General features: G+C 39.0%; 1 protein-coding gene across 5 annotated transcripts in view; it reads left to right on the forward strand.

The window, feature by feature from the left end:
- SLC6A5 (solute carrier family 6 member 5) overlaps positions 1-14,406 on the forward strand; it is a 51,655-nt gene that overhangs the window by 5,186 nt on the left and 32,063 nt on the right. For all 5 annotated transcript variants that reach the window (XM_045017166.1, XM_045017164.1, XM_045017169.1 and 2 more), the window contains 4 exons: positions 3,205-3,346; positions 3,766-3,898; positions 9,606-9,740; positions 12,520-12,623. In XM_045017166.1, coding sequence (XP_044873101.1) covers positions 3,205-3,346; positions 3,766-3,898; positions 9,606-9,740; positions 12,520-12,623 — 514 coding nt within the window. The remainder of the gene's footprint in view (positions 1-3,204; positions 3,347-3,765; positions 3,899-9,605; positions 9,741-12,519; positions 12,624-14,406) is intronic.

Raw genomic sequence — 14,406 nt, forward strand, 5'->3', positions numbered from 1 at the left:
TATGGCAACATAATGAGAAACAAGGACATTGCTTCTGAGGTTTAAACCCCCATGTTGTACAGATATAGGGCTCCTAGGCACTAGGGTAATACAAATAATTTATAACTACTAAAACAACAAGTTAGGGAAATTTTAATAATTACTGATCATGCACCGGAGGTCTGAACTCTTAGGATTTGATCCTATACTGTTGATGTCAATAGAAAAGGGTCCTTGGGGACCAATTTCAAACGGGAGCATAGGGACAAATTCAGCCCTACTACAATCCCAATTGTTTCGATGGAGTTGAGTGATTATGCTAGGGTTGCATTTGATCCATAGTACAATCTGACTCACACTTCTAATGTTCTGAAATCTGTCTTTCACATTTGCCTGGGACCTCCAGATAAGCAGCCCAGCCCCCCTTGTCTTTTCAGGCACCTAGCAAAGACAGCTGTTGAACTGTGTGCTAATCCATAAAGCCAATGAATGATTTTCATATATTTTCTTGAAAATTTGTAAACATTGGCCTCTTTTAAAGGTGAAAATTTAAAGCATTAAACTCCCTTAAAATATTTAATCTCCTCAATGTCAATGAAGCCTGAGAGAGTACAATCTGAATGCAGTGCTATGGCTCCCATTCAGCAAAGTGCTTGAGCAATGTGCTTATCCTTAAGTATGAACTGCCCCATGGAAGACAGTGTGACTCCTCGGGTGCTTAAATTTAAGCATGGTTCTAAACGGGTTGTTGAATATAAGGGCTTTGTCTTATAAAGATATAGCACAGGGATGATCAGATCTCATTTTAAGGATCCTTTATTTCTATCTGTAAAGTTGGGGAGTGCCACCTGCAGGTTTTCCTATTGGTTTAATGTGATCAGTTTCTCTGCCATGTTTATCCTTCAAATTGCTCAGCAACTGAAAGGTTTTGTCTATCTTCAAAAATTAGTGTCAAGTCTTGAAAGGCCAGAGATTGGTTTCAGCTTTCTTCTACAGAAAAGCAAGCACGGTTACCACTTGACATCTTTCCTGATTTCAAAAAAGTATGGTTTTAATTATGAATGTTTGTCCATGTAAATGTAATTTCATGTTAACATCTTCCAAGGTAGTGTAATCCTTGTTTCTGTTGTACGTTCAGTTTTGATCAATAGCACTGCATGAGAAGACTTATTTGCACATGATTGCAGGGGCTTATACTTGAAAGTACAATTGTGCCCTCTGCTGATTTTAAGAGGATAGTGCAAGGAAACCAAAAGCTTTACAGAGCTAAGCTATCAAATGTTAATGCTGTGCAGAGTTGCTGCAGTGCAGCAAAAGTGACCTTAGGTGTCACCCTATGAAACCGCCTATGAGCTGGTTGCAGTTAGACGTGTAGATTAATAGTTTCTGTTAGTAGCAGAGATTTCAAAGCCTCTTACTGTTCATTGTGCTATGGCTCTCTAAGGCTTAGTCTAATTGGAAATGGGGAGAGATGTTTCTAAGACATCTGTATAATATATTCTGTGTGCATGTCAGCATGGTGTATGTGCATAGGCACACATGGTTTTAGATTGGATTGGAAGATTTTCTTTAAATAGATATAGTGTGGCCCGTATATTTGTGCACTTTGCATGCACAGATAGACACTATAATAATTAATAATTCTATTTAAGGAAAACCTTCCAATACAATCTAAAACCGTGTACATATACCCTGTACATATACCCCTTGCTCTTGCTTGTGGACGCGGGTGCACACACTCACAGGGAATACATTTTACAGAAGTATTAGACTTGTCTCTTCTCATTGTCAATGAAAATAAGCCTTAGAGAGCCATAGAACTATGATCACAAACAAGTAAGTAGCTTTGAAATTGGTGCTAGAAACAGAAAATATCAAATTATACATCTAACTGCAACGAGCTCATAGTAGGTTTCATAGGGTGACACCTAAGTTCACTTTTGCTGGTCTCCATATCCGCCTGCAGGTAGAGCTCAGGGGAATCATGGACCTGGTGATATCATTAGAGTCTGGGGGGAAAGGAGATGACAGCTCAACACATCCTTCTTTGCTGATTGCTTTGCAGTGTGACAATATCCATTTCAGAGAAGTCTGGGCTTTCCTCTTATCAGAGAGCTGAGCATGGCTGTGTCAGGAAATACAAATGGGAAGTGATGCCCTGCTGGCAATGCTTAAACACCTATGAAATATTTTTGTATTTCATGTTTCTTTTGTATGGTCTCAAATAATTATTAAAATGGCCAGTAATGATATCTTCAGGAAGGAGTTACATTAAACAGAATCATTCTGTTTAATGTAACTGAACATAGTGGTTTAGAATTATGTAAGTTCCGAGTTAGGAAGTTTTTGAGCTTCAGAAGATATGGATAAATATTGAGAGAGGGAGACCATGCTAGCCGTCTCTTGGCAATTCAGCTTAGAAAATTTATACTTCCTACTCAAATGAAATACTCTTGAATTAACAAACTTGTTTGTTTTAAATTTGTTGGTGATCTTTGGGAACTTTGGCAAAGACCATCATTTCTATAATCACAGAGGGCTTCTGTTCAGACTAAAGTAGCCCCAGATCACACATTGATTCACATCCGATTTGAAGACCCTTAAAGTCTGGGGATTTTCAGATCTGGAATTTATTTGTATGTTGTAAGGATAAGTATCAATGTAACACTTATATCTGAATCCAAACTCTCCCAAAATAGATCTTAGGGTTTGGTTTGGAACCATATGTGGCTAAGATTCAACCATATTACCTTATTTAACATTTACAGTGGTGTGTTTTTGGAGTACAATTGTTTTTCATAGGTGTAATTTTTGTTGGATCTCTGTCTCTGTATTTACATCTGTTTAGTGGATGGGACTCCTGGGTTCTGTTCTCAGTGTTGCCACAGATTAATATTGTCCTTGGGTGAGTGAACTAGGGGTCAATTCTGCATTAATTGCTCACCTATATCCCCCATTGACTAAGTTCCTAAACCTCTCTGTGCCTTAGATTACCCATTGGTGAAAAAAAGGATAACAATGTCAGCTATCTGAGATGGGTATTGAGACTTAATAAAAATTATATTTATAAAATGAATTGAGATCCTTGGTTCCAAGGTGCTATAGAAACATAAAATTTCACCATTAAGTAGATCTATATTATACAGTGTATGTTCAGAGTTGTACCCATCAGTCCCAAAAATGTTTAGTCCAGTACAGTACTTTATTTGTACCTTTTCTTAACAGATTCGTGCATCATTGATGACCACCCAAATATACAGATCAAGAACTCTACTTTCTGTATGAGTGCCTATCCAAACTTGACTATGGTTAACTTCACCAGCCAAGGAAACAAGACTTTTGTCAGTGGAAGTGAAGAGTACTTCAAGTAAGACCCCTATTTGATTAGAAAATGTCAGGTTACTTTTCTGCTAATGAAGTCTGGGGGTTAAATTGAGTGGGTCACTTATGACTGGCTCCAGAAGACTGGAACTACAGCATGTGAGAACTGTCCTTCAGGCATGAAGGATAAAAGAGCTGTTTCAAGAGAAAAAGGACCATCTTTTTGTTTTGTTTGTACAGTACCTAGCAAAATGCAGTCCAAGTCTATGACTGTGTCTCTTAGGCACTGCCACAATGCACATAAATAATAAATAACAATAATTATTAATAAAAGGTATAACAATAAATGGTGAATTTCACTGAAGCTCAGAGAAACTTCTCAGCACTATAAGCAGTGTCTAATGTAGATCCTTACACTGGGAGAATGCACCTTGCAATCATTGTCACTAACTTTTTGACTCTCAGGTACTTTGTATTGAAGATTTCTGCAGGGATTGAATATCCTGGTGAAATCAGGTGGCCCTTGGCACTTGCTCTCTTTCTGGCTTGGGCGATTGTGTACGCATCTCTGGCTAAAGGAATCAAGACATCAGGAAAAGTGAGAATATTACTTTACCACAGTAAACCAGTAACAGTACACTATGTTGCTTTAAATCCATAGCACTTATAGTTTAAGACAGTGAATCAGCTGAAAGTTGCTAAAAGCAAAAGTTTTTATGGGACCTGACTGGAAGTTGAACTTCCAAAGTATCATCAGCAGGGCCAGTGGAAAATGGCAGAAAGAGTTGCTGGTGTTACTTTATGGAACATTTTGAGAGGGGATGATCCCATTTTATGGGAAGTTTGTGAAGTGATCTCATTTTGAATCCAGGCCTATTTTCCTTGTCACTCAAGGTGGGAGCTGGGCACAATGTTTTAACAAAAACCTTCTTTGAACAAAAATGCAGATTTGGTGACACCAAAACATTTTGAAAATTTGTGTTGATTTCACTGAATTGTTTTGGTCAAAAATTATGAAAAAATTGAAATATTTCATTTTGCTATTTAAAAAATAAAACATTTTGATTTTTTGATTCAAAATGATTTTTCATTTCAAAATCTCCTTTAACTTTAAGAAAATTTTAAAAATATTAATTCTTAAAAACAAAATAAAACATTTTGTTTGAGTAGAAACTATTTTCTTTCTTTTTGATTTGCCAACAATTTTGAAAAGTGCCATCTTTGGTGCAACCTCAAATGTGGTTTTTTTTTGTTTTAATTGCCAATAAACCAAAACATCTGTTGTTTGCCCAGCTCTACACAAGATTTCTGTTCACTTCACGGGGAATTCTAGGTGCAGGATTGCATCCCAGATGGTTCACTTAACTCAGTGGTTCTCAAACTGTGGGTCAGGACCCCAGAGTGGGTCACAAACCTGTTTTAATGGGGTTGCCATGCCTGGTGTTAGATTTGCTGGGGACTGGGCCGAAACCCAAGCCCAAGCACGACCGTCCGAGGCACAAGCCAAAGTGCAAGCCCAAATACCTGGGGCCAAAGCTCAAGGTCTTCAGCCCTGGGTGGTGGGGCTCAGATTATAGGCCCCCCCCACCTGAGGCTGAAGCCCTTGGGTTTGGCCCACCCTCCTCCCTGCGTAGGACGGCTGGGCTCAGGTGGGCTCACGCTTTGATCCCCCATCCTGGGGTTGTGAAGTAATTTTTGTTGTCAGAAGGGGGTTGTGGTGCAATGAATTTTGAGAACCCCTGATAACTAAATGTCAGTGAAATGTTCTATTAGCATTTGCTCCTACATTCCTGATTAACTAGAAAGCCAGTGGAAATCGGCAGATATTTTTGGTGGGATGTTCACTCCCAGATCTGCAGAGGCTTTAACAGTGATCCACTTCTTTTTAATGTATTTGGCAATTATGTTTCCAGGAGACTTGGACAACCTTTCATATTTCTGTTCAGTGTTCATAATGAAAGCCCCATTAACAGTTACAGTGACACTTCTGCATAGACATTTCCCATAATTGCAGTAACAATCATTTCTGCAGTCATGGAAATTAAGCAACTTCACTTCATAAACTGGGGGAGTCAAGTTCAAGTCTGAGTCCAGACACCCCTTGTTTCTCAGGAAATAGTCATTACATTGTAGCTATGGAATTTCAGACATGACAACTCTTTCAAATTGAGTACAAGAGGTACAATTTTTAACTAAAATTAAGCCTCATTCATGTCTCACAAGATAACTTTCTGTCAGGATTTTTTTTTCAGCCACTCCACAAATGTGTTTCCAATCAAACATTAGTTACCCTATCCTAAACAAAGAAATGTGGTTTCTCCACTGGGCAGTAAATTCCAAAGTACTTTGAAAGAAAATAATTCATTTACATATCAGATAAACAAAGCTAGCAAGCTAACAAGAGACAGCTGGCTACACACCAGCAGGGAAGAGAAACTTCATCTGAGAAAGATAGAAGCAGAGTAGGGCTAACCTCAAATAAGCATCAACTGGAATAAAAGCCTAACATGTAGAGTTCTAAAAGTGAGGCTTAACTTTACTTAGAAATGCTATGTGCAGCCAGGGCTCTGATGGCCCTGAGTGGCTGCTCCCCTGCCAGCCTGGGACATGGGAGAGGGATCCCCACTTCAGCACCCTCAGGCCCGGGGAGGGTGAAGAACCCTAAGGAGCAGAGGTGAGGCTGGAGGCTGCAGGGGAGGGGCTGAAATGAAGAGGATGAGGGCTGATGGGGTAGAGGGGGTTGGACTGATGATGGATTCTGAGCAAATGGGGTGAGTGCTGGAAGGATGAACTGAGGATGGTAGGGGTTGATGCAGTAGGGGGGATGAACTGAGGTGGTGGTGATGGGGGCTATGGGACTGAACTGAGAGGGGTTGGGTAGGGAGAAAACTGACAGGGGATTGGGAGCAGGGGCGGCTCTAGACATTTTGCCTCTCCAAGCACGGCGGCATGCTGCGGGGGGTGATCTGCTGGTCGCTGGTTCCACGGCTTCGGTGGACCTCCCGCAGGCGTGCCTGTGGAGGGTCCACTGGTCCCGCGGCTCCAGTGGACCTCCCACAGGCGTGTCTGCGGAGGGTCCACTGGTCCCGCGGCTCCACCGAAGCTGCGGGACCAGCGGACCCTCCGCAGGCACGCCTGTGGGAGGTCCACCGGAGCCACCTGCCACCCTCCCGGTGACCGGCAGAGCGCCCCCCGCGGCATGCCGCCCCAAGCACGCGCTTGGCGTGCTGGGGCCTGGAGCCGCCCCTGATTGGGAGACAGGATTAATTGCTGGACAGGCGATGGGCAGATGTTGGGGGTGAGAGCTCCTGCAGCAGAGGCCTAAAATCACCAGTACATGTGGGGGAGTGGGCAATGTTAATTGTCACATGCACACACCACGGGGGAGTTCAAAAATCAAGAGACTGAACTAAAAAATACAATATAATCTTTTTTTTTAATATGTCCTGATTTTAAGGCCAATCTCATGATTTTTGATCTCTTGAAGTTGGCAATGCTGGAATTTCCAGGGGTGGGAGCAGGGCTTGGCACTCCAGGTATGATGGGAAAAGTTGCTTTGTGACGGGTGTGGGAACGAAAATCCAGAAATGAATAAACTGAGACTTGCATATAGTAGTAAAACTGGTTCTTTTAATGAACCAAGAGTTCATGGAAAAACTCTGGCTTGTCAGCGTTGAAGATTGAAATTCTCCACGTAGCCACAGAACAGGTTCAGTCTGGCCAGAAGTAATGAAGCTCCAGGGCCCTACCAATCTGCCACAAGCCTGTCCTGTAGGGTTCACCTCCTGAAAGACTTGTGATACCTTGGAAGGGGAGGACTATAGTGACCTGGCTCAAAGCTGCAGCTAAACTGAAATGAGCCTGGTTTAAACTGAAATGAGTGCCCATTCAAACTTCTGTACCAATTTACCTAAATAGGTTTAAAAATGACACCTTTAAAGCAGTGCAACTTTCTCATGTAGACAAGCCCTTAGAGATGAAAGGCTGAGCCATCCAGTTTTTCTAGTTACTGGGCCACATTCATGTCTAGTGTTACTCCTCTGACAATAAAGGAGTTATATTAGGGATGAATGGTGCCTAGGGTTTTCATAATAGTCCTTTGTGTCCAGTTGGGGTTGGGCATTCATTTGGTAGAATGCACTCTTTAATCATGCTACCTTTCAAATAGTACAAGCCAAATTCAGATCTTAAAAGCAATTTGAATGAAATAAAAGAAAGGGATGTAGAATTATCCCCTTTTCTACTTTATTTTTTAATTGGAGATATTTGTCGCAAAAACTGTCTAACATAATACGGGAAGGAGTACACTGAATTAGGAAGCCATACAGTGGCAATCTTATTTTTCAACTTAATTAATTAGAAAAATGGCATATTTCAGGTATCTGAAAACTGCGGCATCTTATTTTTCGTTTAACTGCAATTTTCCACTGGCCACCATCATAAGCTTTGCAACTGCATGTTCCTTTTTGATGAGTAATTATTATTCAGTGAAAACAGAATTACTGTTTGGACTTTCCAGTCAGGTGTGTATCTATTTTGGGAATAACTCAGTGGTGCAATGTCTACTGCCAACTCAAAATCTAGGTGTTTTCAAATTTTATTTTTTTTGGAAGAGATCAATATCAAGATTCCTAACCAGAAACACTTCAAAACACACAGTTAGTCATGGCTTATTCATTTGCTATGCATTTATATCAATATTAATTATGATGCATTCATGTACATGTTATCTATAACCGTGTTAATAATGTGCCGAGTGTTTATTGACTGAAGTTCCATGAAAAATGCTTCTAGTATCATTAAAGTCAATACAGATTTTGAGATTGTGCTTTTGTTAAGATGTTTCTTCCACACATCCCATGATCACAAATATTAGATGATTATACATATTTTCATAACTAAGTGATTAAGGAGCTTAAATTCCTTTTAAAAATGACGTAAGCATATGTCTCATTAAAAGTCATGTGACATAACGATTACAGCACAAATTTTAAATATTTACAACCAAATGACCAGGGACAAGAATTATTTGCTATTGAAATTCACGTAGAATTTGGAATAAGTAGATACAGAAAATTGTGATCTGTTTGTAGGCTGAAAAAAAGAGATGAAATTTATTGAGTAAACTATTTCATTAATTTATTTGCCCAGCACTAGAGTTTATCTGGTAACTAAATGATTTTATAGTATTGTCTTTTTGGCATGGTTATTAACTGTATAAATGATTATGCTTTGGCACAATCATAATTTTGTATTAACACTGCAATGAGACGAAAAAATACCAAATTTATGGCCCCTGGATGCTCCATGTATTCCAATGAAACTCTCCAGCAGGGGTTCCTTGTACAAAAGCTTAGGAGACAGAGAGAAGTAGGCTACCAATGGAGTACCAATGGGTTCAAGTGAGATGGAAGCTACGAAGGTATGTTCAAAAGTCATCTCAATTAAGGGGGTTGCGGTGGAGGATCTCAGTCCCAATAAGAGATTCAGGAGCTGCAGGATATAAAAGATTTCAGTTTTTAGACCCTACACCATAGCCTGTAGCAGATCTTGACTCACTCAGCCTTTTTTATATGACCAACTGGAACAACTCTACATATCAGTGTACTGAATAGTTCATAATTTAAATGATAGATCAAATGTGTTCAGGCCGTTAGATACTTAGGGCCTAATCCAAAATTAATGGGATTATTTCCACTGACTTCAATGAGCTTTGGATCAGGCCCATAATTAATGTTTTAATTCTATATGTTTTAAGAAGTGCAAACAAAAACACTGCAGATTTAGCCAATATTGGAAAATGAGAGAGGCTAGATTCTTCCCCAGTGTAAATTGGCCTAGCTCACTTTATTCTCATAGAGCGATGTTGATTTACACCAGCTGAGGATGTTTGAATTTGGTTGTAAACTCCAACTTTTATCTCTTCCCCTTTCCCCCTTAACCAGGGCTTGGGAGCTGTGCTCCAACTCCAGGCAAAAACCTGCAGCTCCACTGCTTTGGAGCAGCTCCATGCTCCAGCTCTGGGCTCCGCTCCAAAGCCCTTCCCTTAACTATCTAGCACCCCAGCTCTCTGAACCTAATCTTTAGTGCCTTTGCTATTGCCACTAGCAAGAAGTGGTGTAACAGTGACAGCATTGTCAGGATCCCTGGGAAATAAACCTGTTGTCTTCCCACTCTGCTCCTCCTCTGGGCTAATTTGTCAATGTATGTGGCTGGGAAATTGCTATTTCTAGGTAGTGGTGGACTACTCTTATTTTTGTCTCCTCATACAGATCCAAATCAATAACATTTTGTGGTCTTTCTAGGTCGTGTATTTTACTGCTACATTCCCTTATGTAGTGCTCATCATCCTGCTTATCAGAGGAGTAACCTTGCCAGGAGCTGGGGCTGGAATCTGGTATTTCATCACGCCTAAGTGGGAGAAACTAATTGATGCTATGGTGGGCTCATTATTCCACTTATAACACTTTATATGAGTTTATTTTCCCTATCAGACTTATTACTGCTTATTACAAACATATTTGAGATGTGGTGTATTAGTGTTTGAAAATGTCATCTGTGGAATCTTGTTCTCATATCACTAATTTATTGTATGTTTCATTGTGTTACATTAAGACGTGTTACGGTGACTGGTGTGTATCGTAGGTGACTTACCCAAGCAGGGTATTTGAGAATAGAAGTGTGATGGATGACACAAACTGGGGGAGTGCTAAATAATGAAGAGGACAGGTCACTGATACAGAGTGATCTGGATCACTTGGTAAACTGGAGGCAAGCAAACGATGTGTTTTAATACAACTGAACATAAATGTATACTTCTGGGAACAAAGACGATAAGCCATACTTACGGGATGGGGGAATCTATCTGGGAAGCAGTGATTCTGAAAAAGATGTGGGGGGTCATGGTGGCTAGTCAGCTGAACGTGCGCTCCCAATGTGATGCTGTGGCCAAAAGAGCTAATGCGATCCTAGGATACATAAAAGGGAATCTGGAGTAGGAGTAGAGAGGTTATTTTACCTCTGTATTTGCCAGTGGTGCCATCACTGCTGGAACACCATGTCCAGTTCTGATGCCCACAATTCAGGAAAGATGTTGATAAATTGAAGAGGGTTCAGAGAAGAGCCACGAGAATGATTAAAGGATTAGAAAACATGCCTTATAGTGGCTAAAAGAGCTAAATCTACTCAGCTTAAAGAGAAGGTTAAGGGGTGACTGATTACTGTCTATAAGTATCTATATGGGGAACACCTATTTAGTAATAGGCTCTTCAATCTAGCAGAGAAAGGTATAACATGATCCAATGGCTGTAAGTTGAAACTAGACAAATTCAGACTGGAAATAAATTGTACATATTTGACAGTGAGAATAATTAATCCTTGAAACAATTTACCAAAGGTTGTGGTGGTTTGTTGTTGTTTTTTTTTGTAGATTACTTTAGGGTTCATGGTGGATGATTTAATACACACTGGAAAAAATTAAGATTATTCTGAAAAGTGAATCGTACTTTGATCACTATCAGATCAGGTTATGTAACTCTACTCCATCAGTAATTTTGCTTTATATAAAGTGCAAATGTGCAGGTATAGAACATCTGTTATAACCAATATCATAGGTAACTAGAACCCCTAACTATATATAAGGGTTAGGGTTGAAGAATTTTTGATATCTATATGTACTGCTAAACACTAGAACATGAATTGGAAAGGATTGGAAGAAAGGTTATTTCTCAGCTTTCAACATGGCTCCCTCCCATACAGTTTGAACTGATGTTTGAAAACAAGTAGTTTATTAGAGCAGCTAGTAAATTAAAACCTCAAAGATGTACATGTATAATGTGTTTACTTTGATACTGATTCGCAGATGGGCCATGGAGGAACATTCATCCATGGAGGCATATTAAGTTTAGGTTAGATTTTAGTGATCAAATTCATGTCTGAGCTAGGGTTGGAGTTCAGGTTCAGATAATTAACATTGAAATCAGTTCAGGTGTTGTAGCAAGATTTTGGTTTCAAATTGCTGAGATCTCAGAAAATCTGCCAATTTTCCAGGACATAAATCATCTTCCCTGACATGATGTTGGGACACTGGTTGTATCTGAAACACAGCTGGAAAACTGTTCCCTTCTGGTTAGGTTTTATGGGTGGCTTTTTTCTTCATAGCTACTTTGCTACAACCCTGTGTTGTAGCGAGTAGTAAATCTTTTCTGCACAGCTCCAGTTTATACACTGAAATAAGTGGACAGATTTCAAAAAAAATTCTGAAAATCTGGCCACAAGTGTCACAGTGAGAGCTGCTGGGATTGAAGCACTTTTGAAAATATGATGAAATTTTTCAGTTATGATAAAAATGACAATCATTTTTATTGCTGGACACAAACTCCAACATTTGGACAAGTTTTGGTTCAATTATTTGTGTTGAAAATCAAATATTAAAATTTTGATGTAATAAAATTATCAGACATTTGAAAAATGTTGACCTGCTGTACTAAATGAGGTACTGATCTCGCTTGAAAATTTGGCCCTAACTGCATGTGCTAAGCACTTGAATATCAGGCCCATAAATGCATCTGAGGCTTGTGCTCATGTTCTGTAGAAAATAATCTATAATGACCTATAGCATGGATAGTGTCTGATATTTTTAAAAGCCTTGATCCCAGCTGTATTTTCCTCTGATACTATGAAATTCAGACCTCGGCAGTGAGTTCCCACAACTCCCATTGAAACTGGAGCTGAACTTGGCTCATGGTGTGTAATTAAGCTAACACAAAGTGGAGTTACTTCCTTGCATCAAGAGGAGAAAATGCCATTTTGACTGGATTTGGGGATATGATAGATAACCTATTAGTATTGACTGAACATTTTTTTTCTCTAGATCTGCATTTTCTTTGTTGAACACAGGTAAATCCATTCTGTTTTGTACAGAAAGTAATTCACTGAATATCTGTTTTCTATATTTGCCAAAGGTTCTAGTCTGTCTTCAGGTAGGTGCATCATTCTTGTTCAAGCTAATGTGCAATTATCAAATAGGCACCATCCAGCTGAGGGCAGAATTTGGCCATAAATTGCTGTCTTATTAACATCAATTGTGTTTGAGTTTATTTAAACCATTTGTGTTAACACCTTACCTGTAATGTTTAATGGCACCATTGATTTCATTAGTCTGCTCAAAGCCCTTCACTGAAGCTGACACTGTTTGTTTTTGTTCCTGTGCTTTCTTAGGTGTGGAAAGACGCTGCCACTCAAATTTTCTTCTCATTATCTGCTGCGTGGGGAGGTCTAATTACTCTCTCTTCATATAACAAATTCCATAATAATTGCTACAGGTATGGAGCGATTAAATCAATCAATATTATTCAAGACACACAATCAAGTAGTTTAAATCAAAAAATGTGATCTACCTCTGATTTGTTGAAATCTGATTGGAAAGAGTCTCCTTTTGTTGTAGTTTTTTATTTCAAAATCCACCACTCTCAAAATGTGCATTGAGCTCACCATAGTCCCTGTGGGACATTTGTTCTCATTACAAGCAGTCAGTCCCAGGATGAAAAGCAATCCAGAAAGCTGTCAAGGACTCTGGGCAGTGGCATGAAATCCAGCACAATTGGTAATCTCTGTTGAAGCGCAACTCATGATTACAATTAGGTGAGGGTCAAGCTGTACTGAGAGACATGTGAATGGGTAACACTCAGTTTTTATGTACATGATTCCTGTTTCTAACAAGGCTGCTTATTACTCTTGTAGTTTCATTTACACCAATGTTACGTTTATTTTTTTAAAAATTTCTCCCAGGTCACAAACTTAGGAGACTTGTTTTATTTTATTTTTATTTTTAAAGAAAAAGTTCTATTTCATTGGTTGAAAAAGTTGTCTTCACTCAGATTATTTCTTTACTCAGAAATCCTATAAAAGAAATGGTCATTTAAAAAAGCATAATTATTAAGATCCATGCAATATAATAACAATTAACTCACTTGCTATTACATTGCTCTGCCCTCCCCCCTCCTTTGCTTCACTGATACTGCCTTTTTAAGAAGCAGTCCTTCTTCCATTGAAGCAAAACTCCCATTGATTTCCAGAGGAGTGATTAGGTGCTGATTCAGGAAAGAATTCCTATTCAGAACAGCATTTAAGCACATACTTAAGTGTTGTCCTGAATAGAAATGGACTTAAGCATATCTTCAAGTCCTTTTCTGAATCAAGACATTAGACTGTAAGCTTGTTAGGGCAAGGACCTTATCGTTAACAGCTGTGAAGCACCTAGCACGTTTTTGGCACTACTTACCCGGTAAGTATGTTTCTGAGTATCTTTTTAAGTCCCTGGACCAAGTTTTTAAAAAAAATAAAGCTGAAAATTAGTCTCCTAAATTCTTAATTAGGCATCTAAATATGTAGCCTGATTTTTCAAAAGAGCTGAGGGCTCAACAGCACCCTCCGAGTTCTAATATTAGGTTTTGTTTTTTAAAAATCTTGGGCCCATGTCTTGGTTTTATTAGTGCTGTCTGGACTCCTCTAACCTTGAAAAAACAGTGCTCCAAAACATAAGGAAAACATGCAGGTGCGAAAACACAATATGTCATCTTCCTGTTCTGGTGGCTTAGTGTATTAATTAGCTACTGGCTTACTGTATTTGGAAAATGTTTGCTGAACTTCAGAATTAAAGGTACACTACCAAGTTTTTAAAAAAAAACAACCTCAAAAAATTCTTAAGTTATTAATAAATCTCATAGTATTAAAGCTGAAAGAAATTTAAGAAGCTTAGTGCTTTTTCACCTGTTGGTTTAATTTTACATATCACACAGCTTGGATGGTAAAATAAGACATGTTAGTTTTTCTCTTTATATAATCAGTTTTGTTTTCCAATTGGTTCATTCTAGTATGGCAAAGGCAAATGTAATTATTTTTAAAATGTAAGTGAAAATAATTTTTCTTTTTTAAACTTCATGAAACCATTTATAACTGTACCAGTCTTGCTTAAATCCTCTTAGGCCCAAAATTTAGGGTATGTGTTACAAAAACTCTTTGATCATGTCCATTTAACTGAAACAATGGATAATGCTTCCTACTTTCTGTCTCTCACTCCTTTTGAGGCTTGTCCCAGCCAAAACC

The sequence above is a fragment of the Mauremys mutica genome, chromosome 4, assembly GCF_020497125.1.
Source record: "Mauremys mutica isolate MM-2020 ecotype Southern chromosome 4, ASM2049712v1, whole genome shotgun sequence".
NCBI lineage: Eukaryota > Metazoa > Chordata > Testudines > Geoemydidae > Mauremys > Mauremys mutica.